Here is a 27,284-nt window from a genome sequence, read left to right as displayed (position 1 = left end):
CGTAGGACCTAAAACCCGGTAACTTCGGATGTCTTGCGACGTCGGATGAAATTTTCAATCGTTTATATCTCGACTAAATTGTGTCATATCGTGCTTCTGGCAGTTTCTTATATATCTGAATTTGTTATCATTTTCAATCGTTACTTTAATTTATTTTTTGATTAAAAAATAATCATGCATGTAACGTATGTTGTTTCCTGCAACAGTTGTTTTTTAGGCAGACCATATTTGAGCAGAGCAGTTTTAAGCAGAGCCATTTCCAATGGCCATGGATGAAGTACCTCATCTTTGAACAAAGTATATCATTGTATCACTCATATTTTATGTCACAACAATGAAAATATACCGTATATTCTGGAAGTTCACAAATACTGTATTTTGAAGTTTGAAATAATTATTTATTCATTTATCTAAGTCATCTAGAGGGCGCCCTTGAGTAATATTATTTTATCAAAAAACAAAACAAGTTAGTGATAGCCGTTGCGTTTGTAATATTTTTGCAAAAGCAGAGGCCAAGGCGAAAGGGGAGGCTATTTATGTATTTACCTTTTCTAATTTTCCATTGTTCAGATGTGGAAATCGCGATATAATTATCAAGTTTAGAATATTAACATTTTTTCGGTAATGTCAGCTACTGGATTGTTTGATATACTGGTAATTGTATTGTTATTTTCCTAGTGCAATAATGCTGTATTGATAGATAGATAGATACGGTAATGGCTTAGGATAGGATAGGATTTCCATATTTATCCCGGGGGAGAGGAAAGCCGATAAGACGGCTTATCCATATGGCGAACCACGGCCTCTCGTCCGGTTACCATTCCAAGTCGGGTATGGGATTAGTTTTACTGTATTGTTTGTTTTCGGAAGCATGGACTTGGTGGTGGAGGAAGCCGTAACCGACCAGCGGTTACGTGAACCACCCAACGACGGCCATGAGTCCAGCAATCCTCTCGCACATAACCATCCCTGCATGGGATTCAAACCTGCGAACCCACGCAGAGTAATTAGAGGTGCTGTGGCGAGCGTATTCCTAACGCTTAGCCCGTTGAGCCACAGCGCCGCGCTTCCAACTTGGACTCCCAACTTTAATCAAACTACGGTGCGGTACTGGTATTGTATGCGTATACCGCACGGTACCGTACCTAATACTATACCAAGGTAATAAGTCTTTTATTCTCATTCATTTATTACAATAATAGGTAACATACGATCTCAGTAGGATTTCATGCGGTCAACTAACTGACTACCGTACATGACTAATGAGATCTGGAGATGGTAAACACATAAATGGGATTAATGCAGTTTAATGACTTGAATTGTAGCAGAAAATGTTTTAGTACCAGACACTGTGCACTGTGTAACAGGATCTAACTCAACTTTATAACCTGATAACCCTAACTCCGCAGAATGGATTACCAAGATTATCGGCAACATAGTCGGTCTCCCACCAGACGGTCTCCAACAAGGAATTCTGGTGCATATAATATGGATAGAAATGTGATAATATCCAAATTAAGAGCAGAGCTGACACATTGCAGAAAATCACTTCAGGATGCAATGGATAATGTCACAATGAAGGATTCAAAAATAGACCAATTGAAAGTCACCATGGCTTCCTTCGAAAAAGACCTCACTATGCGTAATGAGGAAAAGGCAGAAGCTGAACGAACCATTGTAATGCTGCAACAAAAGCTGCAAAAAGACTCTGAAAATCACTCTGTCACTGAAGAGGAGATAAGAGAACTTCGTAAAGATAATTCACGATTAAATCTTCGAAATAAAAAACTTGACGATGAGGTATCGACACTTCAAGCAATTATCAATGATAGTAGATACACAAACCAAGAACATAGTGCAGCTTTGAAAAATGAATTATCACGCAAAGATGAAGCTCTCGCGACTTTGCGTCGCGATTGTGAATCTTTACAAAAAGAAAATGAAGATTTTCATTCACGAATCAAAGAATGCGAATCTGAGAATGATAAGATCTGCCTTGAGCGTGAGGCGCTGAAAAAGGAATTAGCTGACCAGAAATCTCATCTGAATTTTCTGGAAAAAGAAGTAAAAGAATCCAGAGTGAGTTTAATTCAAGCGAAGACTAATAATGATGTTATCAAAAAGGAGTTGCAACTTGCGAACAATACAAAAAAGAATGAACTGTTAGACTTGCAATCGAATTTTGAAAATGTAAATCAAGAAATAAAAATGCTTTCTGCTAAACTTGAGAAAGCTCAGCATGAAGCACGAGAATATCAAGAAAAATTCAAATCGACGAATGAACTGCTAGATTCAACTCAAAAACAAATGTCTGATCTCAATGAAGCACTTAGTAAAAGAGAAAATACTATTCTTGAACTTGAAGGCAATCTACTTCAAGCCCAAGAAGAGGTTCGCAAGTCTTCAGATGAGACATTCAGGCGTGATAAAGCAGTTCAGCTTTTAGAAATGAACTTGGAAAAAAGCAAAAACATGTATAAAGACCAAATGGAAGAAAATGGAAAATTACAGGCTCGATTACAAGCATTTCAAATTACTACTGAAAGTGAAAAAGATGTTCTTGGTAGTGAAGTTGCTCGTAAAGATGAATTGATTCACAGAATGAAATTAGAACAAATGTCTCTGGAAGACAAATTAAAAAACCTTGATGACAAATACACAACAAATGAAAAATTGAAATCACAGCTGCAAAATCAACATTCTGTAGCATTGGGAGAAATTCATGCTCGGGATGACACTATACGTGATTTACAATCTCAGCTGAAAAATATTCAGAAACTTCATGTTGAAGCAGAAGGGGAAGGAGTATCTTTGAAAGATGCAATCAAGCAACAAGAAATTGAAATGAAGCATTTGAAAGATTCCTCTGATTCTGCTAATAAAACAATTGAACTTAAAAATGAAATTATACAAGAACAGAGAAAAGATATTGGAAACTTACAGTCTCAACAAAAAGAGCTTGTCAGAAGACTTTCAAATAGAGACGAAATGCTGCACAAAGTAACTGTGGAAGCAACGAAACTCAAAGATAAATACAGAGCTATGGTAACCACCTCAGACCAAAATTCTGATACTATTCGGATTTTGGAAGATGAACTTGCTAAAGCTAGAGTGGATTTCAATGAAACACAACGATTTGGTGATGATGAGGTTTTGAAACGCGAACAATTAATATCAGAGCTTGAAAGAGATTTGCAAACTCAACAACAAAGATACCAAGCTTGTTATCAAGAACTACTTAAACAGGAAGAAACTGTGGCCAGACTACGTGAAGACGCAGCGAAGCGATCTGAGAAAATTCTAACTGATAGCAAAGAATTAACAAGCCTAAGGGAGTTCAAACATAAAATGGAGTTAGATTCTGTTGTCCTTGCAGAAAAACATAAAACAGCCCAGGAAGAAGTATCCAGTAAAGATCAACAAATTTTAAAATTTAAAAATGAAATTAATACTCTAAGAAAAAGGCATGATGGAATGCAAGAAGAAGTCCAAGCATTCGAAAATGAAATTGAAAAATTGAACGCAAATGTACGGCAACTTACATCCGAAAATAGGGAGTTGAAAAATTCAAATGATCAGAAATATGCACAAGCAAAACAAGATAAAAGTGATATTTTGGATTTGAAGAAAAAATTTTCCAATTGTGAACAAGAACTTAGAGTTCAGACAAAATCATGCGAGCACTTGAGACAAGAACTCGAAACAACTAAACGAGATCTTCTCGCTGATGCCAAAACTTCACATGACGAAGCTGAAAAGGTGAATCAAGAATTACACAATTTACAAATTGCATTGAAGGATACTGAATATGAAGCTGATACTAGTAAACAGCAGGTTGAACGTTTACAAAATGAACTGGATGATGCAAGAAGGGATCACCAAAATGCTCTGGAGGAAATTGTAAAGTACGAGGATGCAGTAAGAGAAAAAGAAGATGAAGCTTGTGGTATGAGAAGGCAGATCGCAAGCGCTGAAGATGATGCGGCAAATCTTAAAACGGCTCTTGAAAATGTAACACAGCAGTTGAACGCTATAAGAATTAAATATGAAGAAACCATAGGTAAACTGAGTGACACAGAGAAAGACTTGCAAGGCATTGAATGGAGACTTGAAATAGCATCATCAGAGGTTGGTCAGAAGGATGATCTCATTAAAAGATTAAAAGCTGACTTGACCAATGTGCAAGAAGAAAACAATGAAAAAAGACAGCAAGTTTCAACATGTGAAGACGTGATTGAACAGCTCACCATAGAATTACAAAAAACGCAAGATGAATTGCATGCAATCAAACAAGAGTTAGATCTTCATGATGATACATCAGCTAATTTAAAAAGACGATTAGCAAATAAACAGGATGAATTGCTACGAGCTGAAGAAGAAATTCACAAGGTTAGAATTGAGATGGAAGATTATCAATCTACCCATTTTCATCACAATGAAAGTGTTGCTGAAAAACATGAGAGAATGAACTGCATGGAAAGAGAAATTGTTGAGCTTCAAGGAGAGATTGCTGAAAAGCAACAGCAAATAGATGAACATAACAAAGCATCTCATGAACTGAAGGCTCAAGTTGCAGCAATGAATGAACAGAAAAGTAATTCTGCGGATGAGATCAAAAGACTTGAGAAAAGTCTCGATGAAATTCAGAATCAAATTGAAAAAGATGAACAAAAATGGAAAGATGAAAAAGAAGATGAGAGTGCAAAAGTTTCTGCTGTAACAAGACAACTTAATCAAGAAAAAATGGCTAATGAGCGTTATAGGCAAGAAATATCTCAGAGAGATTCTCTCATTGATAAAATGAAAAATGAATCTGCATCATGCCGTGATAACCTCGGAAGAAAAAACAATGAAATTGAAGGATTAGAGGAAAACTGCAATCAATTACGAGTACAACTTGATAGAGCCACCAGAGATAAAGAAGATCTTGAATCTCGTAGACAGGAAGAAGCTAAGGAAACGGACGGCTTGGTACGTAGTTTAGAAGAAACTAGATCACGATATAGAGATTGTGCACAAGAACTCGCTCACCATGAAGAGAAAGTCATCTTGATGGAGCAAAGTTTGTCATCAACTCAGGAAGATCTTGCTGACAAAGTAACACAATTAGCACAGGCTGAAAATCTCATAAAGAGACTTAAAACAGAACTTAAACAGAAACGTGAGAACTGTAAAGCTGCTACTGAAGCTAGTGAAGAAAAAGATAGAACTATTAACAAACTGAAATTGGACCTTGATGAAGCTAAACAAGTGCAGACTAGCAGCACAGAAGAAAACTTAAGACAACATGAGGCGGCAAGAAGACTTGAAGAAGATGCGGTTGATGCAAAAGCCAGACTAAGGAATCTCCAACATCAAGTGAAGGAGAAAGATTCAGCTTTCAGAACTCTACAGCAATCACTAGAAAATGAGAAGAAGCATAAGCAAGAATTGTCAGATGAAATTCTGAAATTAAAAAGTCAAATGTCTGATCTTCGTTCTTCGTCTGATGGAATTGAACGCCAGAAATGTGATACCCAGCAACAATTACGTGACTCACAGAACCATGTCCTTCGATTGCAAGATTCCTTGAGTGACGCAGAACAAAAGCTCAAATTGGCAAAGGAGTCATTACAAGAAAAGGACTTTGTCATAAATGAGCAAACTTGTGAAATGGAAGCCATGAAAATGCAAAATAAACTTCATGCAAAAGAGGTTGAACGATATGAAGAAAATATGACTTTATTGCAAAAGGATCTTGAGGCCTCCCAAGAACAATATAAGGATTGTCATAGGCAGTTTTTAGAAGTTACCCAGAAATTACATGATCTTAATATGCTGGTCTCAACTGCTGAAGGAACACAGAAGGAATCATTGGATCAGTTAGGTCAAAGTTGTAAGAAGAATGCATCTTTGAAAGCTGAGCTACAAAAAGTTTGGCTCGATAATCAATCTTTGGCTCAAGAGGTAGCAGTATATGAAGAAAAACTGCAAAAACTTCGAGCAGAGCTTAAGAAGGTTAACAGTCTTCACAAACAATTAGAGAAAGAGGCATCAAAATATGAAGAGCTATTGAAAGATATCAATGAAGAGTTTTCCATAACACAAGAAAAACACAGACAAGCTGTTTCGGAATTGGCTAAAAAGGAAGAGCAACTTGTTGTGGTTAAAGTTGAGTTTTCTACTTTAAAAGATAAGTTTCATAAATATGCACAAGAAAATGCTTCTCTGAAATCCCATTTAGATCTTCTACAAGAGAAACACGCTGTCGCTAGTCATGAAGTTGATGGTCTTGGCAAATCTCTCGAAGAAGCAAGAGAAAACAACTCAAAACTCAGAAGCGAAAGTGAGACTGTTGTTGAAAATGTCAATTCTTGGGTACGGGAACAAAAGCAGACAAATGAGCGCCTTGCTGCTCGTTTGCACGACCAAACAAAGGACCTAGCTCGTGTTAGTAGTGAAAGAGATCATTTGCAACAGCTTTCAAGGCAACTTGAAGATGAAGTTGCTCGCCTTAAGTCCACTGTTTCAACTCTCAGCACAGATGCTGATAAAAGCAAAGCTTTGCAAAGGCATTCCGGAGAACAGCAAGCATTCATAAAACAACTTCGTGATAGATTAGCAGAATGTGAAAAGGACCAAGAAAACATTATAGCAGAAAAGAATAGTTCTTTGGATGATTTACATCGACGATTGAAACAAAACGTTGATTCAATACAGCAATTAAATCAGCAACTCAACAATCTGAACAAAGAAAATGTACGGCAAAGAAATATTGTTGAACAAGAAGTTGCAGCCAGACGAACATTAGAATCCCAAATCGAAAGAAAAGAACAAACTATTTTCCAACTTCAGGCTCAATTAGAGGCTCGAAATTTGCCTAGTACTTCCCCTGGTAATGATCGTATGTTTGATAGAGGGATGTATGGCAGCTTTCTTCAAAGATAACACATACAAGTATATGTTTTAATACAGTAATGACATGACTTTTTATGTTCATCACTATTACAGACTTCTTCAAAAATTGTATAAAAATCCATTTTGGCAACATAATGCTGTATTTTCTTATCTTCTTATTAACAATGCATTTTGTACACAGTAATCAAGCCTTTTAATTTGTAAAAAAAACATTGACATTTTTTGGATAAATTTTTTTCATAAATTCAACCTGTTTTCCACTTCTGTTTTTATCATTTTGATAAAAATATTTGTAAATTTAACATCTATGATTTCCAAATCCAAACTAAATGTATATGAGCAGATATTCAAATCCTGGATGTATTATAAAACTGTATATATCTGATATGTGTTGTATAAAAGTATATGCATATTTTAAAATATTTGTATAACTTTATTCCAGATTTAGTTTTGAACTTTTATTAAAAAATTGTAGATAGCTCATCTTCATGAAACCAAATATGTAAAACTTCAATACGTTATTTGCAGATTTATGATTAAATTATTGTTATTGAATCAATTGTATTATATTATTGGTATCTTTCACTATTGTACTATATATGTAAATATCAATATGAATTTGTTAATAATTGTTAAATAAATTGGCCAACACATTGAAAGCACATTTGTGAAAATCATGACGAATCTTCCTATGACATTTATTTTTGTTCTTAAATTTTTGTAATCAGTGATATTTATGCTTCATTTCTATTCATATTTAGCACAATATTATGATAAAAAGTGTATATTTTATATATTTGCTGCTATTCATATATTAGATATAGAAATATTATTTTTTAATCCACGGTACTACACTACTATACTATCACTGTATTATGCAATTTTTGCATTTCAGAATTTTCATTTATGGTGTCTTTCTGGTTATAGAATTCTAATAGACAATTTGTATATTTCGTTCATTCATTGTGTTTTTTATACTGGGGTACCCGTATATATCTCATGGATATTATTACACATCTTCCTCTCTTTGTAATAAAAACTTTTTTATATTTCCAAATATGATATGTATTTAAGAATTTAATGTTGTATAAATATGAATGAAACACTATATTTGAAACTTTACAAAAGAGATGTTGAACCAATGACTTGCGGCTCGCAAAGTGACTCATCGTGTTTTTTCAGTGACCCATCAAGAATTGAATTATTGCATATTATCAGTGATAAATACATTTGTAGGAAAGCAGCCTTAGTTCAATCTACCAGTAATTGTATTAAAAAATGGAACGGAAAATTTCCCCTTTGTTGATGTTGCGTGAATCCACAACCCACATTTTCACTTAAAAATCATTGAAAAGGTTCATCATCCCTGCTATGTAATAATGTATGTTTAAAGCATCTGATCCCTTGAAAAATCCTCATACTTAAAATTTTCTGCAATTTGGATTGTGAAATTACTTCACCGCTTGTCTCAAGATATTAAAGCAGCAGCAATTTACAACTAAGCCATTCTACTAATTTTGAATTAGTGAACAACGTAGTTTTCAATAAAAATGTTAATTGATTTGAGTTTGCTTGAATATTGTAACTTGGGTATATTCCACGGCACATAAGTTAAGATCCCATTTTTTTCTCGGTTTGTCCAAATTAGTTTGAATGCAATTTGTAAGTGGCTGTAACTATTTTTTATTCTTACTTTTTGGTTTTTGTTCGATTTAATTTAACGCTGTAGTAAATTTTTGTACATTAACCCAACTTACCGTAATGAATGACCAAAAAGTTTGTTCAATTTTACTCATTTTTTACTTAGTGGTTAATTTCTTCAATTGATTTGTACTATAATACTCTTGCACTGTAGCTGATTAATAGATATTTTGTGTCTTCTATGTTGTGTGTTGTCATTATGAAATGTATTTTTCTTTAGATTTAGTTTAGTAAAATGCTTTTAAGTGTACTGCTCTGACATATTTTCAACACCAAAGTAGGAAATGTCTGAGGATCTTCTGAAAGAACCTCTTCCTGAACCATGGACATTTGGAGTTACCAATGACGGAAGAGTGTTCTTTATTAAGTATGTCAATTAATTATGTCAAGTTGACAATTTTTTTTGATTATTTTCTGCCAATGAAGTTTTGACCAATTTACTTTGAAAAAAGTGGTAATTGTGTGGCACTGTTGTGTCATCTTGCATCAAATACTGTAATGCATATATGGCAGTGTTTTTCAACCTTTTTCAAGCCAAGGCACACTTTTTTCATTGAGAAAATCCTGCGGCGCACCACGAGCTGAAAATATGGGGAAAAGACCTAATATTCACAATATAAGTGTTATATTGTTACTATAAGCTTTTTTAACATTGAAGAAAGATGTTGAATTGGACATCTTGAATAATAATCAAATAAAAACAAAGACAAATCGCCACCTGCTGCTGCCACCTGATATAGAACAGTACTACATGATTACTCTGCCGGGCGCTACACCGCATAGACACACAAATTGGGAATTTCCAACGGCACCCCTGACAATATTTTACAGCACACTGGTGTGCCGCGGCATCCCGGTTGAAAAACACTGATATATGGTACTTTATCGACTGCTGAAAATTATAATGGGTTTATTTTATATTCAATTTTACTTGCAGTGATGAAGAAAAGAGGACAACATGGTTACATCCTGATACGGGGAAACCAGTCCGAAGTGGGCTGAGGTCAAGACCAGGTATGAAAGAACATGACCAGTGTTTTCAAATACGATTTCTAGTTTTATAATTGTTGATTAAATATTTATCATGTCGGCATCTTACCACGACTAAGGCTATAATACTTTACTTAAGATTGTAAACTTTTAAATTTCTTTTTCAGATTTGCCTAAAGGATGGGAAGAAGGCTTCACAGAAACTGGTGGTTCATATTATGTCAAGTATGAGTGTTTTATGATTAATGTTTAAAAATGATATTGACCAAATTATTGTATTGGATTGGATTTAAAAGCTTGCATAGTATTCGTATACCGTTCCTGTTGTATTTTATGATCGTTATTTAGTGATGAGTATGTTGGGTATTACTGAGAATGAAATAGTCAGAAATTGATATTCTGTTAAGTGTTATGTTTATGGTACAATCTATATCATTCTGACTACTTCGTTATCGTTTGAGTGAAATCAAGAATAGTTTGGATAGCACAGTAATAAAGCTGAAGCACATGTTTTTATTCTCGATTAAATTATAGTCAAGTATCGATGCTCTTTATCCAGATCATTGACTTTTGTCGCGTTGCTATGCTATTGTTATCTTGTCTTTTGTGTCAACTTACCACAAAGGTATTGTACCAGGCCTTAAAAGCAATCAAAACCCCTTAGTGAAACATGAATGGAATCATTCGCAAAGACTCCCAAGAATGCTTATGAATTCCGAAGTCTAACTATCTGGAATACAGTGTTTGTTTGTACTATATAACCATATTGATATTTCCTGTTTCCTGCATTGTACTGAGCCTGGTTTATCCATATTACATGAATAACATGATTATGAGAAAGAGTGTCTTCTGCAACAGATCCTTATCAACTTCTGTAGCCTAATAGCTTTATGCTCTAGAATTTCCATTTCAGTCACTTCGTATTTCAACTTTGTTTTGGCTTTCACCAGTAATATATCAAGTGAAACGCAAAAAGGATGTAATAATGAGGAGCAAAATTTTAAATTTTTTTGAAATCATGATGTTAGTAGGATTGAATTAATCAGGTTGTAAAATATGAATAATCAAATTAGTAACTTAACTCAATATAAATTTTTTAGGCATTGTGATTCAAAGAGGCCAAGTCTCCCTATCTGTGACTTGTTTTTTAGTACAAATATTCCCATATTCTCTTAGTTAATAGTTTGTGATACTTTAGTCAAACGTGTCTGCTGGTTTTAACCACACATATTGAGTAAACATATTCTATATGAATGACCCATTGCTATATGTCAACAACGTGCTCATCCTTGCGTTACATTGGCACCAAGGTGCCTTCCTGATCGTATTTACCAATGGTATTCCATGGCTCGACTTGGGCGCGTTCAGAAAAACTTGGAAAACCCTTATCACAAGTTACCAAGGATTATACCCTGTCCAGTATAATTCCAATCATTTTGAGGAAAACCAATCGGCAGAAAGTTGCTGACCTGTTCTCACCGCTCTCCAATTAAATATTAAATATCAAGTTCATGTAATAAATTATAGTCTCGAATAGTCAGAATCAAAATTAAACGATAACCATATCTAGTAATTTAAAGTAAGGGAGATAGATCGTTTTGATGTTAATGTGAATATAATGTAATGATTGTTTTATTGCAAATTGCCCGAGAATTGGTAAAGTTGATAATCCGCGATAAACTTATCTTTATCCTACAGTCCGATCAAAATTGATTGTGTATGACTGTATGGGACCCGTGCGATAGGGCTTACATGCGGTAGAACAATTGACCAGGTGTTTTAAACTAGTATATGCAGCCCGTTCATCATTGTTTGTCAGATACTCAACTGAACTATTTCAACTAACTGGACTAACGGAGTTGTAGAATAATCAATCTCATTCAAAGGATGCTGTTCAAGTGCGCATGTATATTATATTTGATATGCTCTCGCGGTGGCATTGAATTTGATTTAAATCACGCGATGGCAATGTTGCCTTGTCTGATTGTCTCACGTCAAAGTTCTGTCGTAAATATCAGCGGTATTGCCTAAATCTCCATATTGTATAGTTTATGCCCATTCATACATTCAGCGTTTCGTTCGTAATATAACTTGATTTAAACTTCAATTATTGGAGCGCTGTTTGCTGAACCAAGTCTATTGTATGTCCAATGATTTAACGCGTGCGACACGATAGAAAAGTCTTGTCATTGAGTTGTCAACCCCAAAAAAGTAAAATTTGTGTTCATGGATAGTGTTTTGTAAGGATAGCGTTTGACGATCGTTTTTGGGATGCCTAAATAATTCAGTTGAAGGGATATTCGAGGGCGGGAAATCGGATAATCAAAATTACTGTTTTTTTGTAAAACTTTTCATTTTTCCTAATTGTAACTAATTTCGCATATTAAGATATGACCCTCTCAAGATTTTGCTATACATACTAAATACATCATATTCCATATTAGCTAACTATTCAGATATGAACATACCGTACTTACTTGTGATCTTTAATTGTGAAAAATTAAGTTTCGCCTATCGCCCCATTAAATCTGTTTTCGCCTTATCTCTTTCGGTTTTTATAATGTCGTATAATCTAATGAGAAACGCCAACTTTAATTTTGTACTGATTCGACCTCATATTACCAAAAATTTTGTCAAAAATGATTTTATTCAGTTAACTATGATTTTATGTACCATACGAAAGTTTCTGAATTGTGATAAAATCTATTACAAAAAATTTAATAAGATTTATTCCTAGTTGAATTTTTATTTTTTGAAATGGTAATTAATATCCACATTCGCTATATTTTACAAAACTGAGGTCCTGCCTTCACTACAATACTGCTAACTGCTATTTTAAATAAATACACCGATTTTGTAATTAATCGAATACATATGATAAGAAATACAATATCCGCTGAAGTTTCCTGAAAACGTTTCCTTTTCCCCCGAGGGAGCGAGCCCACGACTTTATGCACCGCATTTACCTATGCTAGCTATTACTAAATTTGTTTATTGTCTCCGGGATATTTTATGTTGAAAGATACGAGAGATTAAAACACACATGATTATATGTGATTTCAACACCAATGTTTAACGGGTTATTGCCATTATTTACGGTCTTTACGTAATCCTAAGTTGTCCTGTTCTAATTTCACGTTTTAGCTTTTTGCGTTTCGGCCCGATATGACTTTTCATCTAAGAGATCGTAATACGAAAATATCAAATAAAAGCCACTGCTTTACTATTATTTTTCCATCTTCATTCTTTCCTGAAAAGTCCAATAATTCACTGATCTTTTCCAGTCTATTTACCGATTACAAACGTATCTAGTAGCCACAACTATAAAGCATCCTGAATAAGTGTCGGTAATAAACTAACATGTTCTAAGCTAAACAATATTTTCGGAGATCAAGTATTTTTGTGAGCATGATCATTTGCAGTGTTCAACTGATGATAATCACATCATCACGTATAAAAATATACCCACGAAGACGATTTCGTGGATTGTTATTGTGAGATTTAGAAGGATAAAGTCGCGCCTATAGGAAAAAATTCCCTCTGGCGAAGAACTAGACTATAACAACGATTTTTCGATCGTTCCCACACAAACAGTGACTTATATGCTGTTGAGCTGTCATGGAATGTGAAGCGTTTATTTATCTGATGTGAGAGGTCAGCGAGTAGATTAAAATGAGAATATCGAGGGGCGATTTCATCGCATTCTGCTATTTTATGTTTACTCGTGTTTTAATTTTTTGATTATTAAAAACCTGTATGTCAGCTAATGCTGTTGCGGCGACATTACGTTTTTGGTTCATTCACACTTATAGACGCATCATCACAGGTGCGTACGTTGCATTTTTTGTGAAAGTGAAGATCAGAAGATTACTTGTGGAATAAAAAATTTCAGTTGGATAGGTTGATATGCAAACGTGAAAGTCCCAGTTGGGTAACTTCACAATTTTGTAAGTCACGATTGTATTCTGAGGTGTAAACTATAGTTTGAATTCTTAAAATTCATCATAGCAAATTCTCTTGGATTTTAATATGATTTGCAATCGGCGCGAGGTACAGAAAGCTGCAACCAAGCGCGATTGGAGAATGAAAAATAATTTCTCAATTATACAAATCATCTTCCATCGACTGAGTTGTGTCGCCGCGCCCATATGGCGTTTGCTTGCCAGATAACAATTTCTGTATATGCGTAAGCAATAGATTTCTGTGTTAAATATTTGCTATTGTATTTTTATTGTGATAGTGTCTTCTGCGACCTGCGTTCTTAAGAACGGAAGAAACATTTGCTTCTTTATTATCATTTATTTATTATGATTTATTATTATTTATTATTATCGTTTCAAATTATACTACGTACATAACCGAGCACAAAATGAACGTAAGCGTGAAAGCGTCATACATCATAAACCTATTCTGTATATTTGCTCATGGACTGTTTTATAATCCGACGACAATCTCTTAACTATCAACTTTATTCAGCCTTGGGGCAGAGTTATGGCAACGGACATGTTAATCAGCTATGAATACCTTGAATCGAAGAAAGCAACCAATATTACGGTAACCTAAAAACTAAACATAAGCCAGATGCGAATATGATTATTTCATAATCGTGTTCGGCAGCACGTTGCGTATTGGGCGTATGGGCATAGTATTGGGCGTATATCGGTATTTTATCTAGTCAAATTGTCCAGCGCAATCTCAGAAAATGTTCAATTATAAAAGTAGTGGTTTAGTAGAATAGTTTAAACATCAATATATTGCTATTATAGCCATTTAATTAAGTCATTCTGTACGATTTTATTCGTATATTGAGAACAGTTCATCAAACGCTTATGGTCGTATGTCGTCGCTTTTTTACTATTCGTTTTACTGGTTATTAAAACTCACTTCCGGTTAGCTTTAGAAGTGTCCGTTAACAAATCAGCAGGTTTTGTGTCAGGTGGATGATACTTTTACCAAATGTCCATGTTGATCTCGATATCAAAGTTGCTATTTAATCGTCGTTGTTGATAAGCCAACTCCTAATATCATACATTGAACACCTGTGTCCATTGTTAGTTTTTTTTGGAACGTGGTGATGACCGTTTGAGGGATATTAATGCCGATTGTAACGTATTTCCACCCTTTTTTGTTAACCCCTTTTGTGCCGTGGACATTTCATTTTCACTCTTTTATGACTGTTAAATGAGAAAATGGGATCAAGGCAACCTAGCCTAGCGTCCCTCACAGCTAGTCGATGTGTTATTGACTAAGTGGGATTTAGGAGGTCAAAGACACATCATCATACATTGCTTTGGATGCAATTGCTTATTTTAGTCGCTTTTAGTTGACCACATTCAACTATTAATTTATAGTAAAGTACTCAAGTAGGCAGGCCTACATTCTAAAAAACTGAAGGACCAGTGACTATTTTAGTTTTACAAGATTTTAAATTAGAGAAAGGTGTGATTGTGAGTTTATATTATGTCCTTAGCCACCGAATAACCAAAAAATAGTTGGGTATAGTGAGTAAACTGAATAAACTAAGAAAAGAAAAATCATTTTGTTTTATTTCAAGTGAAACTTTAATAACATTTTAGTATAATTATATACTTATTATGACTTTGACAATGGCTGACAAGCATGCCCTATTATATTTTATGTAATTTACCTCAAGTTAAGGATTAAATCACAATGTTAAATATACAATACTCAATTGGTAATAAGCCGTTAAAAGTACAATCAAGTGAAGTGGTGAACTGAATGTTGAACGCCATGTTGAATACCTTGATATTGTCTGACAATTTCATAAGTGGGTCTGAATAAGAAGTCTATGTATGTCTGTGGTGCTATGGAATATATTTCTGGGGAAAGGGTTCGGTGATATCTAGTTTTTTGCTATGAGACATGTGGTTTTATCTCAAAATTAGTTAGTTTATTTTATGTGTTTTTAACAGGCAAATGTTTGTAATGTATGTGCATGTTTGCAAAGTCTGTCGTTCCAGTAAAAGAGTGTCTGTATTTTAAAATGTATAAGTTACAGAAGGTTTGAGGTTTGAAACCTAAAGTTTGTCATTTTGCTCAAGTGGTTTTTTGAACACAACAATCTCTAGATAAATTAAATTTTTGGAATCTGATGATAGGGGTTTGACATCTCTAGTGCAACTTTTATATCTGTGTTAATTACTACTGACAGTGGGCACGACACGTTTGCAATTAAACCGGCAACTGACATGTACAAAATGAACGCCGTAAATTATTGTTACGACATATATCCGCAGATAATAAATTTATGAGGAATTTCTGTTTTTATGCATTGAAAATGAAGTTGTTCTGATGCCACAAAAAATTTGCTCGTGGGTTGCATTTGGTCCACAGGCTGCAGTTTTCCGGCCCCTGATCTAGTGCTTATTAAAGAATAACATATAAATTTTAGTCATCAGTAGGATGTAATGCTCTTTCCATCTATTCTAGTACTTCTCTTTTGTGGTATATTAGATCTGCAAATAATTGTGTGTAAGGGTTATTCCAAGTGACTCTACAGGAAAATTCCAGAAATTTTGCGTGTTGTTTGATGCAATATATTTTTACATTCCAGCTACATGTTTTGTGTCATTGTCCAATCAGTTGCTTTATGGTGTTTAAACATAATTGCATAAAAGTTACACACAAGACTTTTGGTACTTAGTGGATGTTAAAAATATAGCAAAATATAGCGTGACACTACGGGACCGCAGGTCCACCACTATACAGGATGTGACACTACAGGACATTTTCCACTTTGGAACAGCCGCCTACATCATCTCCTAAAATCCTGGTAATAAATCGTTAAATAGGTGAAGACATGTCCTACAGCACTGCAAACATTTAAGCTTTATTGACTTCAGTCCAATGCAACTATTTGGAATTGAATAACTGCACCAGACAATTAAACAATTCATGTTACGAGTCATCATAAAACATGCCGAGTATATCGAAATTTTTACAATTCAGGCCACTTTGTGTAAATCATCGAAAACCTGGGTGAAATTTCAACTTTTTCAGTGAAATGAATGCAGTCTTTTAATATAAAAAATACAAAATTATAACTTTCACTACACTTTAAAAAAAATTGATGAGATTCAACAGTTGCTTAGAATGGCCCATAATAATAATTATGGTAATAAGTTATTTGCAATATCGCATATGCTATTTTCCTTCTATTTATATTTGTTTGTATCTAATTTTAAACCCTGATCCCACGAAGTGTAGCCCATTAATTGGTGATTTATCATCGGTAAAATTCTGTAGTACTGTTTATAGTCAACAGTATTTTATTGTTTATATATTTTTAGTTCTTGAAGATATATTTTTGAAACTTGGATACTTTTTAATAGAACGTTTGTATTGTTCAGTCCAAAACACATTGCAAAGTTTCAAATAATTTTTATTAAAAATATGATAGGATGATTGTACACATACCTTCCAGCTAAGTTTATTGACGTTATTGGGTTGATGAATATTGCTTTATTTCTTCTTTGAATATGAACATTGATCATGATGGAATAAATCTTCTCATTTTCGTACCAAAAGTAAATAGCAAATGTCATGCTAATTTACAGTACAACTGGTCTAGTACGGTAGTTTTATTTGTTTTGGGCCAAAATTATGAACGCCATAATTTAGTACTGTGAATTGCACACAACCATGTTATTTTAATGGGATATTTCAAATGCCAAATAGAAGCCTGTCACATAGCCATATACACCACTCCCTTATAATACATGAGTTTCTATATTATTATATTGGATTTTCATGCTAACCTTTTGTAAGCATAAATTGCCATGTTGGCATGTTTCTAGAGATATGTGACTGTGAACTGTCACTGACTTTAATGAAGTAAACAATCATATATTCACAACTAACTATTTACTTGTTTGTGAGTCTTATTCAGAATCTGGTATTCAGAATTAGAGGAGATTTTATATAACCTTTTTGACTCTCAAGAAATTTTGATTAATTGAAATTGTGATTAGTGAAAATTTTCTCTATATTTTGATAGCACAGTAAGCCACCCTCATTATTGAGTTCTGTAGGAATTGGTCTCACATTGTATAGTGTTATCCTATATTTTTTACATCATTAATATACCTTATATAGGCTACTTATTAAATCTATTATGGATGACCTTTTTGTATGCTTGATGTACTTTGTAAGGCTATACCAATCACTGAGACAATAGTCTTAAAAGTAAAATAATATAAAATAGGTTTGCACCATTGTTTGAGTGTATAATAATTTATAAAAAAGCTTTTGATCAATATCATTAATAAGCGTCATAAAAACAATATTATTATGTTTTCATTTATCAATAATTTGTCATCAAAACGTTATAATACTGACATTTATTTACATTCAAAAGGACACGCTCCTCAATGTATTCGCTTCAATATCAGTTCTCTTTGTTCAAACAATTGATAAAATTGAAAGGACAACTCTCATTCCATTCAACAGAAGTGTTTTGAAATTTAACGGCCAGTGTAGCAAAATAGCAGCCGCTACTCTTTTGTTATCTTGTTTTCAATCAACTCCTATATAATTTCAATTCACAAAAATGTAGATCTGGACATGATCAATCTTTTGGTTAATATTTCTCCAATTATCTAACATTTCATTGTGTTTATAAATGTTCTCAAACATGCTAATGATTCAGTTTTTAGCTAACTTTATATTTGATATTTTGAAGAGGACATATTTTTTGTTCAAAGTGTTTTAGAATAATAAAACTTTTGGGTAAAATCATGCATAAACCAAAGTTTAGGTGTTAAATAAATATTCTCCATTTTCGTGGAAATACTCGAGAAATTGATGCATTTTTTTGTCACCCTGTATTTAATTTACCAGCCCCAATTTCCATTAAAATGCTTTGGAGGTAAACTTTGCATTCCCTGTAATAATATATTATGTTGACTTCAATTAGGTTGAGTGTTACAAGTTACAACTCATTTACAGTTATTCACCAAAACTAAGTTTGATCAATTTTAATATTTGATCATTTATTGACAAATCATCTGCAATATTTGCTAAAAGTAACTAGAAAATATTTGTATAAACATCCTTAATCGTTAGTACCGGTACTTTACTGTAATGAATGAAGAATTTTGAAATCTGGACCATTATAAAGGGTGTTCATAAACTCTCTTTACAGTTTAAAAAACATACTTTATGGACACCCTGTACCTTCATTTTAATCATATAATTCCTACAAAATATTAATTTACGGAAACTAGAATATGGTCATTCAGAGTACTGAAGACTAGGTATATTCGAATAAGACACACTCTAGAGATGTTTGAGTGCCTTTCAATTTTTCACTAATTTAATTGATGCTAATGCCAATCTATTGCACAGAATTATTTCCTGTATTAGATAATCGATTGTTTATATAAAATAATGAATACCATAAAGCACCTAGCTTTATTGTAGATTCTTAACAAAATTATTAATTTAAATTACACTGATTATATTTGGTTTTACTTCTATTAGATAATATACAATTCTTGCTATTGGAATTTGGCTGCAAAATTTCATTGTACAATTACTTCACATTTGAGTACAGACTAACAGGAACCAGACATGTCTCTTGATAGTGTTGTATCCCACAATGTCAATATTGAGCCTGGTTTATTGTGTGTTTTACTTTTGGGTGGGTACTCATTCTTTCCTCTATTGTTAGAGTAGTCACAATGTGGATTATTTGTCAGGAATATTATTATGTTTGCATTGCTTTGTTGGGAATTATAATTCTGATTTAGTATCTAATATGTTGAGATATGAAGAGATGAATGAATGATGAATGTCTCTGTTATTGTTAATTTTAGAAATGTAGATTTTAAACAATTTGCAAGGTAGTAATATGTAAAGCATGTTGAGCATAACTCAGGTTATCAATACATATGTGATAATGATTTTAAAATAATTATTATGTTATTGAATTAGCATTTGCACATTAAACGCACAATAGTTGGCATACATTTTAATTATTTTATTAATTTTCTTGGGGGAAGACTTCTTGTTAGACAGAAATTAGAAATTTCATAACAACTACCAACCCATAAAATTTAAAGCCATGTTTTCATTATTAATAATTTTTTTCTTTATCAAAACTTGTGCAATATTTTAAACATTTGCAAGGAAGTATGTAATAAGTATATATAAGCAAGTATAATAGTTGTACCATAAGTAAATCTCTGCCTGTCAATACAGATATAACCATGTATTAACCTATGAAACTATGAGTCATGTTACATAAGTCTTTTTATTTATTTGATCAAATTACTGCTTAGATTTGTTTTGCATACAAATCAAATGGTTTTGACGAAAGAAACAGCCAAGCATTTAACTTAAGATCATTCTCACTAATATAAGAAATTTTGTCATTTTTTTACATTCTTTAGTGATGTTAGAAATATAGCTGTGATAAATTTGTACATGATCATCTTAAAGGAGCTATGATGAAGCTAGACGAAGAAGATTTTTGTATGTTCCTGTGCATTTATATTTCTGAATACTAACAATTGTACATTCAAGTCATTTTCTGCAAAACCTATTAAACAGAATTTATTAGTATCCATGTATAATATATAGTCATATAGTTTTAAATAGCATTTATTATTATTCGAATTTTGCATTTTGTTTATTTTAATTTTCTTTTTCAGTCACAACAAGGGGTTAACCACCTTTAGCTTCCCAGACAACGCAGATGAAAAATCTAAAGTTCAGAAACGACCAAAAGTAAAATCGAATGATCACTTATATCAAAAGTAGGTATTCTGTTTACTTTGTTTAGAAATTATTTTCTAAGCTTTTTGCATATTTGAATGCATACAATCACAGTACCTGGTATACTAATATTCCAGAATTGCTTTTATGGAAATAACACTTTCTAGACGGATAAAACCTCAGTTATATGCAGAATTACTCAGTAAAAAAAACATAGGTATCTCTTCGCAACCAATAGATCTTTGATTTGCCATGCCTGTATTTTGTACTTCAAATTCTCAAATAAAAGTTTAATTTGAGTTATCGTACATATTCTTCGATATATTTCAGACATATGTGGTATTATTATTTTCTAAAATAGTTTTTTTTCTGGCTTCTCAGCATCAGTACAGAAGCAATTAATCAAGAAAAGAAAAAACGCAGAAATTCCTCTTTTCTCGAAAGATCTGGCATCAATATATTCAGAAGAAGCAGTGTGAGTATATATATCTTAGTTCTAATCAGTATCTCATCAATCACATCCACGCTATAGAGTTTAGATACCGGTATCTTTTGGTAACTTTTTTGAGTGCTATTAACATATATTTCTTCCAGCTTACATCAAACGAAGCATAATCTTGTGTTAAATATTTAATTTTTAGAGCAAAGCAAGAGAAAAACCAGAACAAATAGTTAAGGTAAGCTTTCTGTCATACATGGAAGATATTTGTCACAAATACTCATTCGTTTACGAACATGATTTATTGTTTGATATTGGCCATTTTTCTCTTATTCTCATTGTGGACAAGAAGTTATATTTTATCCTATATTATAATTGCAATTGAAGTCACTCATTCTCATATTCATACTTGATGATTTAGAAATTACAATTACAAATATATTTTGTTAACGATAACACCAGTATGATTCTGGTATAACATTGAAATCATGCAATGTAAACTGCTTTGAGGACCACATTGACCACAGCTAAAACATGTCATAATGGTCTCAATAATTAAAATATAAAGTTTATTGGATGTGGAAAAACATTGTGACATACTGATCTTGGATTTTAGAATGAATTTGCATATGGAATTTCAGCTAAAATATTATTGTTCCTATTTTTCCAGCAACCTTCTAAAAGAGTGAAAGAGAAAAAAGAAAAGCACCGAGAGAAAAAAGAAAAGCACCGTGAGAAAAAACAGAAACCTGAGGTAAATTTACCGACCAGTACAAATGAGCTATCCTCCTGACTTTTGCAATTTAGCTGAATTTATTGCCTTTTGTCCAACCAGGAATTCTTGGTCTCAAATTTTGCAAGGTCTATAAAATAATTGACTATATGCTTGAAATATTTGATACTTCTTTAAGGAGTTGTTTTGAATACATTCTGGTTGGAATTTATTCTTCTTGTTGTTTAACTTCCTTTTTTTTTTCAGAAAAAAACAAAATCAGCCAGACCCACATCTGCAACTAGTATACGATCGACACAAAGTAAAGGAAGTATGAGATCAAAGATGATGGCATCATGGCGAGATCCGAAGCAAAATGTAATAAAATCGGGATGGTTATATAAACAGGTGAGAATTCAATATTATTTCCAACAGATGCCTATGTATCAAATTATTGAAATATGAAATTGTCTCACTTTAAGCAAATGTAGAAATTGCTTTAGTCGTGTTAGATGGCTAGACTGTTGGTGCACTGTGCTTTATGTTAGGAATACACTTGCCATCGCACCTTTATTTATCCTATGCAGGCTTGCGTTTCCGCAGGATGTAATTGTGTGAGAGAAGATGGGAGGACTACCTGCCATCTCAGGGTGGTTCACATAACTGCAGATTTGTTGCACCTTCCTTCTGCCATCTTTCCATAAATATGAAATAAATAACTGGTTACCTATTTTCTTACATATTTGGACAAGAGTCTGTAATTTACCATATGATTGAGCCGTCTAATCGGGTTTCCTGAATGAATATAAAAATCTGATCCCATCCTTGATTGTATAGAATGAAACTCTCATATTTTCTTATAATTACTTCATTTGTCAAACAAATTTACTGAAAAAGGATGGGATCAACTTTTGCAAGTTGACAATACGAACCAATCTGTAATTCATTTTGCTGTTATTCTTATACAGGACAGCACTGGTAAAATGAAAATGTGGAGAAAGAAGTGGTTTGTTCTCGCTGACTTTTGTCTGTATTACTATAAAGGTATGTTTATATTCCTATATTTCAATATATTTCAAGACTACAGACTTGACGAATTTGGAAAATACCTTAATATTAAATTGCTGTCATTTATTATTCCTCAAAGTTTAATACTCAACCAAGGGTAAATTTTAAGTTCATTGGCTCTACATTTCGAAAGCACGAACATAAATTACCAAACATGTCCACATAGAAAATTGCAAATTAGAGACCGTCTTGCCAAGTGCCCCTGTGGGAACCCCTGACTTACAGGCAATTTCTCATTGTGAAGAACATTCCTAACATTTTCTTCCTACTAATTTGTTTAATCTACTTTTGTCCATTTGATAAATTTCAAAGTTTTGAGACTCTTTTCCATGAAGGTATGACCCTGACTAAATACATTTTTGTTGATTCCGAATATTTTCTATGGTTCTTGTTATTCTGGAATTTTCAGTACCGGTAATTATATTTAACACCATTCCCAGAAAAGTACTTTAATAAACAAGCCATAGGAATGTAACTGCCCCGCTCAACACTGAAGCCTCAAATCCAACTCTTTGTGCGATTGTTCAAAGCTATTTTTGTTAAAATGTGCAATATCATGAGCTTTTCTATGGACTAGCTTCTAGAGCGAATTCTTCATTTTATCCAGATTCTAAAGAAGATGAAATATTGGGAAATATCATTCTTCCCAGCTACACTGTGAGCACAATGACTGCCGAAGATAAAATAAGTCGTAAATATGCATTCAAGGTGAGCAAGCAGGTGTAGGTTCTAGTGATTTATCATATTTGGATGGTTGGTTGAAGATTCAGACTATTGGTTAGGATTACCAAATCTATCTAGAGGGGGAAAACAATAGGACACTTTAATCATATGATTAACCAAGACCTCATCTAGTGGCCTGATCATGCTAGCTGGGTATGGCGTTAGTTAATCAGTTCTTTTTAAGTTGCATGGACGTCACATGGAGGAATTCAGAGTAGGGTAATTGTGAACCACCCCTTGTTAGCGAGGAGTCCAGCTATCCTCTCTCACATAATTATTCCAGACCTAATTAGAACAGGCGAACGCACGCAAGGTAATTGAAGGTGTGATGGCAATCATGTTCTAACACTCAGCTCGATGTGCATATCACCACACCTTGCATATAAGCTAATACAGTCACAGCATATATATGAACAATTTTACACTGAACTATTAAAATGGTGAATCAAAATCACTATTATTGTGTGGAAGAATTCGTATACCCTAAGAGTAGATTTTTTGTGAGTCAATGCACTCATAGCCTGAAGTAGCCAAATCATAATTATTGAGGGCTAATTTCAGGGTGTCTTTTCTGCAAATACCCTTTAATCTTGACTTTAATAATTTTCTTTTTAAAACTTAAGCAGTCCACCAGATGTCAGTAGTGAGTAGTGCTTCAAATACATTTATGGTTTCCATCAATGCCTTCATTTTGTTAGCATGTTTCATTTCATTTCACAAACCTCGGATGTAACTATTTTTTCATTTTGGGTCCCTCTTGGCCAGTTACTTATAATTTGGCTCAGAATGTGCCTCATTATGCTAACTTTCATTTTTTTTAGTTTACGAGCGTTTTACTCACCATCACAATACCAAATTATAAATGTTTTTCATTTTACCTTAGTTTACATTTTATGTCAAATTTTCGTTTTTGTCGAATCTCTTCTGTTTCCAATTGTTTTTCATGTGGTAACAATCATCTCCTCTTGTATTTATTTTAAGTCATTTGTGATCTTCATAGTCTTCTAGTCAGTCATGTGAACATAAACTAAACGTTTTTATTTTTATAATTTCTTGCACTTGTTTGCCTGATGACACTTTTTCAAATTTATGTACTGTCACTATCAGTTGTTTTATAGCACTTTGAAGAATAAATATTTTCTATAATAAATAACTGTGTTTATCTTTTCCAATGCACTACTTAATATAATTCTAATATAATTCTATGCAATGTACTATTCTTGACTCAGGTTGAGCATACTGGAATGAAAACATACTATTTGAGTGCGGATTCATATAATGACATGGCCCAATGGATCACTGCCCTTAGGAAATCATGTTGTCTATCACCACGTAAGGACCAAGAAACGTCAACAGAACCTGTTTCGGATAAAGAATCAGATACCTCAGACGATATTGATAGGTATGGATTTTTCAATTCATAATTTTTCTGTTTTTATTATCAAGCCTACGTTTGTTACTAATTATTTGTACCTCGATGGATGTTTTCCCGGGCATCGACCTCCTTGTTTCTTTTGGTAACAATGACCTATTAACAATAGGTTCAACATGATGTAACATTTGAAATTTGTGCAGCTGCTCAAACATTTTTTCACTTATCAGATATTCAAGTATGATTGTTAGCGTTGGCTCATTTTCATGGTTTTGTCAATTGTCAGTTTTTGTTGTTTTCAGAAATTCAGATAAAACTAAAATAAACCATTTTTTCAGAGATCAGAAGGTTAGGCATTATACTTCATACAGAAAAAATTCAAAATTGAGTTTTGAGTTTCTAAAAGCACAAAAAGTTGTGTGGGAGCCTTGTAGGACTTATTTTTTCTTGTAAAAAATGTAGAGCTGTAGAGGAAGACATTTTCATCATCAGCAGCTAGATAGGATCCTGCTAAAAACCCACCACACTCTGCCGTTTTTTGCTGTTCCTGTCGTATTTTGAAATATTTCACTTTCATATTTTATTTAAATTATACTCATAAAGAATTCAAACTAAGTTTCATGATCTATGATTGTAAGTATTTTTAAGGCAATATTGAGATGTGCCTAAATGGTTACTACCTTTTTCCACCAGTCACTTCATTGACACATCTTTCACGTTGAATTGTCAAGCCACTTTTTTATCAATTAATGGAGGTCAGGGTTCACCATATATGCTGAACTCTATTTCTTGTTCTAGTAATTTTTGACCCTGTAATAATATATGTGGAAATGAAAAAACTAAAATGTGAAAATATCTCTTTTCCCAATATATTTTATTGAGAGTGTATTGTACATTCCCAGTAATCTCTATTCTCATGCTCAATTTGCTTTGTATTTATAATGTTTTGACGACTTAAACCTTGAGGAGTAGATAGATGAGAGTGACAGAACACGATACTTCCTTACCATTGATCTTATATTTAGTAAACTTTACTTCAATCTATGCACTAGAAACTTACTAAGACCACCATCATTATGACGATACAGTGTGGAATACTATCTTTTGTCAATACTATTCTTTTACCTAATACAACTATTGGAGTTTATGCATGTTAACTTGCTTAAAATAATGATTTCCACGGAAGATACCGTACTTATTCCGTAATTTTACTCAGCGAGGAAATTCATTTAATGTTATGTGATACTTCAAAAATGGTGATTAAATGATATAAGTTCAATTAAATGCTTACATAAAGAAGGCGAAGTAAGCATTATTCGCTTTTTTTTTTCTAAATTTTTTTCTCACGTCAGAGTAGCGTCGCAAAGCTGCAGCTGTGCGTGAATGTCCGCAATCTGATATCCTATTATTTACATTTCTGCCAATCATGGTTGCAGGACAATGGGATTATATTATGCATTACTTGTTGCTGCAAAAACATTTGAATTACGGCGTGCGCCAAAGTTAAAGTTAATGATGAACCGCACAGTGTGAGCCTGACAATATTATGATACATTTGTGGCACCATTTCCTTTATTTTGATAGATTCTTGCCAACGACGTCGCACATTTTTTTAAAATGAATCCCACACGTTTTATTTTTCTATTTTCATACATGGACACTGAATAATATTTGAAAGCAAAATTTTTTTATTATTTGGCTGGGTTAAAATATAAATGCCATCTGCACGATTTTATTGTAATTTACTTTAAAAAAGGATGATTAATTGCATTTCGTTTTCGAGTCATTGCAATGTGGAAATCCGTCAAAATTACGTCAAGTAACGAGGACGTTTATTTCAAAATATGATATAATTATCCAGTCTCGCGTTGCAGTTTTCATATAGAATGAAACATAAGATGTATTTCAGTGCTTGTTCAGCAGTCGCAATTTTTTACAATTATTAAGACTAGGTATCAGAAAATATTTGAAGGTTTGAAAAATACATTAGCATGTGGTAAATAATGGTCTTTCGGTTAACTCTTCAAATGTCACGGTAATTTCATGTGGTCTTGTAAATGCTATATGGTATTGCTTTTTGAAGATCATTATTTTATGTTAATATTGAGGATTTCTATAAAACCTTTTTTTGAGTTCTTAAATTCTAACGAGAATATATGGACATCTTGTAATTTTGGTATTCGTTATTTTATGTGAAAATCATTCACAATTTCCTGCTGTTTTTGGGCATTCATCTCGCGTGAAATATGCGAGTGCGTTTCAAATGCATATTATTACCTTCAACAAACAGTTTAATGTAATGATGAAACGGCAGGCGTTAAACACTCATCCCACGCAATAACCCCTATATGTCAGCTCAAGTGCGCGTTAAATAGATATGTGTTTTGTAATCGACTTGGTTTTTGGTGTTTTGAGTTGAAATGATCTCATGCTAGTATAGATTATATTTGCACGCTTGGTTTGTAATCTGCAGCTGGTACTTGGCGGGTTCCGTGCGAATGTGCCATCTCAGCCAATACTTGTCAAGGGGAAAGGTATGGATAGAATAATAAGGTATGATATATGAATACAAAAACACTCGCAAAAAGATATTTACACATTTATGTTTAGGGCTGTCTCCCGCTTATTGCGTTTTTTACCACCAC

General features: G+C 33.3%; 2 protein-coding genes across 5 annotated transcripts in view; both read left to right on the top strand.

Moving 5' to 3' along the window:
- Positions 1–1,213: 1,213 nt before the first annotated feature.
- LOC120345513 (uncharacterized) lies at positions 1,214–8,824 on the top strand. Its single transcript, XM_039414987.2, has one exon. The coding sequence runs from the start codon at positions 1,411–1,413 to the stop codon at positions 6,925–6,927; it is 5,517 nt and encodes a 1,838-aa protein (XP_039270921.2). The 5' UTR covers positions 1,214–1,410; the 3' UTR covers positions 6,928–8,824.
- LOC120345514 (uncharacterized) overlaps positions 8,815–27,284 on the top strand; it is a 54,394-nt gene continuing 35,924 nt past the window's right edge. For 3 of the 4 annotated variants that reach the window (XM_039414989.2, XM_039414990.2, XM_039414988.2), the window contains exons 1-11: positions 8,815–8,965; positions 9,536–9,612; positions 9,756–9,813; positions 20,262–20,366; positions 20,707–20,800; positions 20,967–21,002; positions 21,435–21,518; positions 21,744–21,884; positions 22,445–22,520; positions 23,152–23,252; positions 24,497–24,669. In XM_039414989.2, coding sequence (XP_039270923.2) covers positions 8,883–8,965; positions 9,536–9,612; positions 9,756–9,813; positions 20,262–20,366; positions 20,707–20,800; positions 20,967–21,002; positions 21,435–21,518; positions 21,744–21,884; positions 22,445–22,520; positions 23,152–23,252; positions 24,497–24,669 — 1,028 coding nt within the window. In that variant the 5' untranslated portion in view covers positions 8,815–8,882. Of the gene's footprint in view, positions 8,966–9,535; positions 9,613–9,755; positions 9,814–20,261; positions 20,367–20,706; positions 20,801–20,966; positions 21,003–21,434; positions 21,519–21,743; positions 21,885–22,444; positions 22,521–23,151; positions 23,253–23,893; positions 23,911–24,496; positions 24,670–27,284 lie in introns of those variants that run through there. The other variant, XM_039414991.2, reaches the window with a different exon arrangement.

Source organism: Styela clava, chromosome 8, assembly GCF_964204865.1.
Source record: "Styela clava chromosome 8, kaStyClav1.hap1.2, whole genome shotgun sequence".
In the NCBI taxonomy this organism is placed as follows: Eukaryota; Metazoa; Chordata; class Ascidiacea; order Stolidobranchia; family Styelidae; genus Styela; species Styela clava.
This window is presented reverse-complemented; position numbering and strand designations above follow the sequence as displayed.

What these genes read in the sequence shown, in the direction of transcription:
- LOC120345513 (XM_039414987.2), top strand. Translation starts at nt 1,411, where the DNA reads ATGGATTACCAAGATTATCGGCAACATAGTCGGTCTCCCACCAGACGG.